Here is a 6,060-nt window from a genome sequence, read left to right on the forward strand (position 1 = left end):
GGCCACGCCCGGATCTCTAAGACCCGAGGCCCGTCACCATACCTACATCTACTGCTGACAAACTCTCATAAGCATTCCCTACAAACAACACTATGCCCTCATCGCTCAGATGTACACCATCACGGCTCATGAGCTGTGGGCTCAATCCTCAAACTACCTACAGAGCGAGTGAAACGTGCAACGGAATTAACTTTTTTCCTAACTTCATTGGCCACTCGCCCATCAGGAAAGGAATGCCAAATGCTCCTTGGCACTATATCAGATCAGCATATCAGAAGGGAAGACTAGGAGGCATAAACCCACTCCAGATCATCCTGAATCAGTAAAATCAGGTCCACAGACTTACAGTGACCCAAATCATTCCCCCCTAGATGTACCACCAAAATATGGGGGACCCCCTGTCTAGGAACATTAGCCTCCAGAAGCTCCCTAAACCCTGGCCATCGTAAACCTTTATGACCTATCCACGTTACTACCACCGCCCCGAGAAAGCAGAAGTATCTCCAGCTGCCCTATGCAAACCAGACCAATGAACATATGAGTGCCCCAGAACCGATATCCGCAGCCGGGTCCGATGGTCTGTAAGGCAGGAAAGAAACCAACTCGTTAGTGCACCAAATTAGCGGCAATATCCTATCAGTGACATGAGCAGGAACTCTGAGTGGAGCAACCCGAAAGGAAAATTAAAAAGAAATACGAAAGAGAGACAAGTGGAGAACCTCATACACTCAGCCTCAACAGCAGCACATCATACCAAGAGTGCACAGCTTACGAGGCGAAAAGATGAAAAAAAGACTTAGCGGGAGATTCAAGTGAAGGTAAAACCATAACACCGTGTGGTGCCAAGTGCCAATCAGGCCCACTTTTTAGAGGAAAAAATGGAGAAATCCATTTGCGTCCGGCCTCGAAAGGCCACAAGCAGCCAAAACCCTATATATACTGTTGCCACCTCAGCAGTATATAGAACAGGAGAGAAAAGTTTTCAGGTTAGAAGATAAGGCTGCACATAACGTTTATACACATTCGTTTTCCACCTACCCAGCTCCTGAATAGCCAGCCCAGTAGAGCCACCCACCCCTGCAGACGTGGTGGCCCCAATTCTAAAGGAATGGGTGCCGAACTGGGCCCCGTGCAAACCTAGCTTGACCAATGTTCGATGGAACACCACCAAAAACTGGTACCTGGTGATGGGTGAACCATCACCATGCACCAGCCACGGAACTGCGGACACCGGCCACAGGCAAGCAACCTCACGGAGTATTACAACAGGACAGACAGCGAAGCCTTCCTTTGGCACCAGTTTAACCCAGCATCCGCTCCCTAGCTGGCAGGGGATAACAAGGGAGCGGACCTAGAAGAGGCTACTACTTCGCTTACCCGAATAGCCCCGATGTATAGCATCACAAAGGTAATGTAAAACATAGCATCACACGCAACTTTCTGAACAGCTTCCAGCAAGTTTGACAAGAGAGCATTACTAATGGGACTCCTCCGGTCCGGGAGCGCTGGCCGCTCCATTGCCCAACCCCTTAAAGCCCTGGATATAATGAAGCTTCTGGTGTAAACCGCCTCCCCGGGCAACCTGGTGAAGAAAGAGATTCCCGCCAGGGGCCCAGCCATGGCTTTGGACTCACCGGCCGAAACCCCTCCCACACAAATGCTAGCATTCGGTTATGCCCAACAGTGCCATAGCCATGGTTCCGGAAAGCGCACCACTCCTGCCAAGCCATATGATACTTTGTCCGGGTCGCAGGAGCTAATGATGATTCAGCCAGGCCCTCTATGTCGGGTTGACAATCTGCCAGACATAAGCAGGACAAGGTGACCCAGTTATCGATCCCTCGGGAGCCAACGTTCAATACCTATCCCACTGGCCCCGAGACAATGCGTCCGCCATCGCATTCTCCACACTGGGAAAATGCTGCGCCCAGAAGCAGATGTCATAAGACAAGCATCGCAAAATCAACCTGCGCAACAAGGTAATCACTGGAGGGGAAGTGGCCCTGCCTTTTAATGGCCTGCACTCCCAGGTTGTCACATCAGAAAATTTGTTTTCCAGCAAACCTGGCTGACCATAACTCCACTGCAACAACTATCGGTAAGATTTCTAGGAGAACCAAGTTAGCAGTCCAGCCGGACTGCACTCCCCTGCGAAGGAAGCCCCAAAACCGACACCCCCAGCTGCATCCGTAAAGAGTTCCAACTCCTGGCTAGACTCAGGGGGAACAGGCCACAAATGCACCCCATTTAAATCCTGCAGGAAGAGATTCCAAGCTGCCAAATTCACTCGGATCTCAGCAGAAAGCAGAATCCCACAGTGAGAATGCTTGCGCCCCACTGTCGCCATTTTCAACTTTCAACAGAACACTTACCCCATTGGTATCACACAGCAAGCAAAATTGTAAAGCCCCAGTATGGACTGGGTGTGTTTCAAAATCACTCCTGCAGACCTGAGAATCTCTGCTATAAGCCCACACAGCTTCCTAACCTTGTCCAGCGGGAGTCAACAGAGGCCCGAGACAGTATCAATCTCGATGCCTGAGTACAACAGCTATGTAGTAGGACCTTCCATCCTATCGTGCGCGACCGGGACACCCAGTGCATGGAATAAGGTCACCACTGAAAACAAAATCTCCCTGCAGGTTAGGGCCTACTACAAGAAAATCATAAAGATAATGTGCGACACAATGATGGCCGGTGTCGGCACAGACGCACCAGTGCAGGAAGATATTTAAACATTCAAAGAATGCGCAGGAAACCGTGCATCCTATTTCAAACATTTATCCATCTAATCTATCATCCAGTCTGAAACCCATGTAGGGAAACTCAATGTCTATTTTCGCTAGAAGGGCCCCGGGCCCACCATATCTAATGCCTCTTCGAAAAACTGATACACCACACTGCACAACTTCTCAGGGATAGCGTCATTCACAGATACCCCTTGCGAGAAGGAAAGGTGCTGAATCATCCAAAACTTTCCCACAGCCTTCTTGGGAACCTCCCCTACCGACAAGGATGGATCTGAAAAGGCCCACTCATTTGGCCGAGTGCAGTCTCCTTGAGCACTTTGGCCACCAAAAGTTTGAGAATAAACTGGCAGATTTCAGGTTCACTACCTCAGCTGTCTTAACTGAACCCACAATAATTAACCGAAACCTGTGAAGGAACCTATCACTCTTCTTCCTAAAATGGGTAGTAGTCAAGCCAACTACTCAGACCCACAACATTAATTGGGGATGCGACTTTCCACAGCACTGGCGGAGGGCTGGTTACCCGCTCCTCCACCTCTGACAGACCTATTACAAGACTTGGCGGGGTTACTACCCCCACACCACAGGCAGGTGTGAGAGAACCTACATGCCGCTAGGCGTAAGCAACTGGTCTTGTTAAAGGGGTAGCAGCGGTCCTATCCCGGAAAGGGTGTGCCAATTCTGCCACACCGCGGCTGCCGGTGCCCCATTGCTCCCTGGGAAATGTCCCCCCAACCATCCTGGGACACCTTCAATCATAACGCAACGTCTCTATATCCCAGCTCTCATGGCCATCATATTTTTATTGTGTTAATGAGCTTTGGGAAATTAGCAGCATAAAGTTGGGAGTAAGGGAGTAAGATTTGGTTAGGTATACGCCTAGATATTTGAGTTGTTTAGATTGCCACCTAAATTCGAAGTTAGTTTTGAGTGTCTGAGTTTCCGCGGACGCAGTATTTAAACTCAAAATCTCGGATTTGTCAGCATTAATCTTGTAGTGGGATAGGGAGCTGTATGTGTCAATTTCTTTTATAAGATTCGGGAGCATAATATGAGGGTTAGTCAGTGATAAGATCATCAGCATACAAAGCAATTTTATGGTCTCTAGCGGAGGTTGGTATACCAGTAATATCGGGGTTGTTTCGTATGCGTGCTGCAAGGGGTTCCATAATGAGGGCAAATAGAAGGGGGGAAAGCGGGTATCCCTGTCTGGTGCCATTGTGTATAGTAAAAGGAGTAGAGGTGAAGCCATTGGCTAATACTGAGGCTGTTGGGTTATGGTATAATGCTGAGATACCGCGATAGAAGTCTCCCTGAATTCCCAAAGAAACTAATGTCGTCAGTCAATTCTTATATGACTTATAGCTAGCCTCATCCCTGCCACCTTGCATGAGGGCCTCAGTCACCACCTTCTCTGTGACCGAAAACATATCTATGTACATGGCTTTATATATCGTATCCTGGACCACAACCCTGACTCCTTGAATTATAGCCGTGCTAGTGCACGACCATCTTCGCGTATTATAAAATGCTTGCGCAAACTCTTAAGCATCTTCTGGCACCAAGCCTCAGAGCGGTAAGATTCCACACTCGAGCTATAGCAGTCAGAGCAAACAGGTTGTACATCAGGTAAATCAAACATTTCATACTCACCTGTACATACAGAACTGTCCTCGGAGCTGCCCAGCTGACCTTCCCCTCCTGACAGCACCTAGAAATGGCCGCATCGACCCAGCATCCCGTTCATCAGTGATAGCACCGACATCTGCTGGGAGAGATCTGTTACTGCTAGAAAATGGGGCAGCGAACCATGAGATGCAAACTTCCTCTGTACCTGCGAACCCTGTTGCCTGTCAGCCCTATCTTCACATTTAGAACTGCTCCTAAATCTGGACTGAATAACATTGGCTGCACTGTGCCTCCTGCCCTCGAACCCACTAACTGACAGGTGCCAGCGCTGAGGAGTTGCTCTAGAATCCACCTCCTGAATGTGATACCTACTTCCCCCTTCTTATCAGTGAGAAACATCCCCTGCCTACCAGACAAATGTCCCTCTTGTGACCTAGTGGTGGTCCCATGCTGAGGTGCCCGGCTACTACCCTCAGCAAGCTGTCTGTACCTGGACCTTGAAGTCCTAACCACTGTGGGTGGAGCCACCCCCACTGCTTCATAATCGCGCAGGGGGGCACTATTCCCCCCAGCATTCATGGAGCCACGGGACATAGCTTCCCGAATTGCGACAGGGAGAGCCACCCCGCTATCACCCTGGAACTTTCCGGGGATCATCTGGTGCACCCCGAGTCCTAGCTCTGCTCAGGGATGCGTCTGTGTTATGTCTGCGGGAGTCTGATGACTTACTGAGTAAGTAGTTAGTAAACCGCTTAAAATTTACACTGTCGGAAACCTCTTTTTACACACCAAGGGGTAAATGTATTATGCTCCGATTTTTTCATCTCGCCGGAAATCAGCGACTTTGCAGCTAAAATTTAAAGCGGTGATGGCTTGTAAAGGCAAACATTTGGGGGTAAATGTATTATGCTCCGATTTTTTCATCTCGCCGGAAATCGGCGACTTTGCAGCTAAAATTTAAAGCGGCGATGGTTTGTAAAGGCAAACTTGCCTTAACAAGCCATCGCCGCTTTAAATTTTAGCTGCAAAGTCGCCGATTTCCGGCGAGAGGAAAAAATCAGAGCATAATACATTTACCCCCAAATGTGTTAATCGATCGAATAACTTTAATCGAGCCATATTTCTAGGTACTATGAGCATCACGGGCCAGAAATTTAATAGCTCCTCCTCAACTTGAATCTCCCCCTTAGCTGGCTACAAGAAATAGTTGAAAGCTGTAATTTCTGCCAATAAAGACGATAGTGTGTACCGCCTGACAGGGTCCCAATTTGTTTTTGATTCCGCATTAACTGTTTTTATTTATTCACTCTTCTAAATTCAGAAAATAAATGGTAGTTGTAATTGAAAATGTGCATAGGTTGTGTTAACTTGTTACTTAGAAATTCAGTGAAACACGCAATCTGACCATGACTGTCCAAATATCTGCATCCGTATGTATGTGTATTACATATTAACTTGTTGTCAGGCTTACTGGTAAATAATACTTTAGTGCCATATGTCATTTATCTATTGATGTTGGCCAAGGTCATTATTACCAGAACCTGGATGGCTAGCAATACTGGAGGTTTCACACTTGGATTGGCCTCTCAAAGGATGCTGTAGGGCAGGGGTCGGCAACCCCCGGCACGTGTGCCAGACGTGGCACGCGGAGCCATTTTCACTGGCACGCCGGCCCCCGGGT

The 6,060-nt window shown here is 48.4% G+C and overlaps 1 protein-coding gene across 1 annotated transcript in view; it reads left to right on the top strand.

Annotated features, from left to right (window-relative positions):
- Nucleotides 1-2,534: 2,534 nt before the first annotated feature.
- The window catches only part of TIMM44 (translocase of inner mitochondrial membrane 44), a 102,069-nt gene continuing 98,543 nt past the window's right edge, over nucleotides 2,535-6,060 (top strand). The window contains exon 1 of the mRNA XM_075202561.1: nucleotides 2,535-2,642. Within this exon, the coding sequence (XP_075058662.1) occupies nucleotides 2,535-2,642 (108 nt within the window). The remainder of the gene's footprint in view (nucleotides 2,643-6,060) is intronic.

The sequence above is a fragment of the Mixophyes fleayi genome, chromosome 1 (genome assembly GCF_038048845.1).
Source record: "Mixophyes fleayi isolate aMixFle1 chromosome 1, aMixFle1.hap1, whole genome shotgun sequence".
NCBI classification, from domain to species: Eukaryota; Metazoa; Chordata; class Amphibia; order Anura; family Limnodynastidae; genus Mixophyes; species Mixophyes fleayi.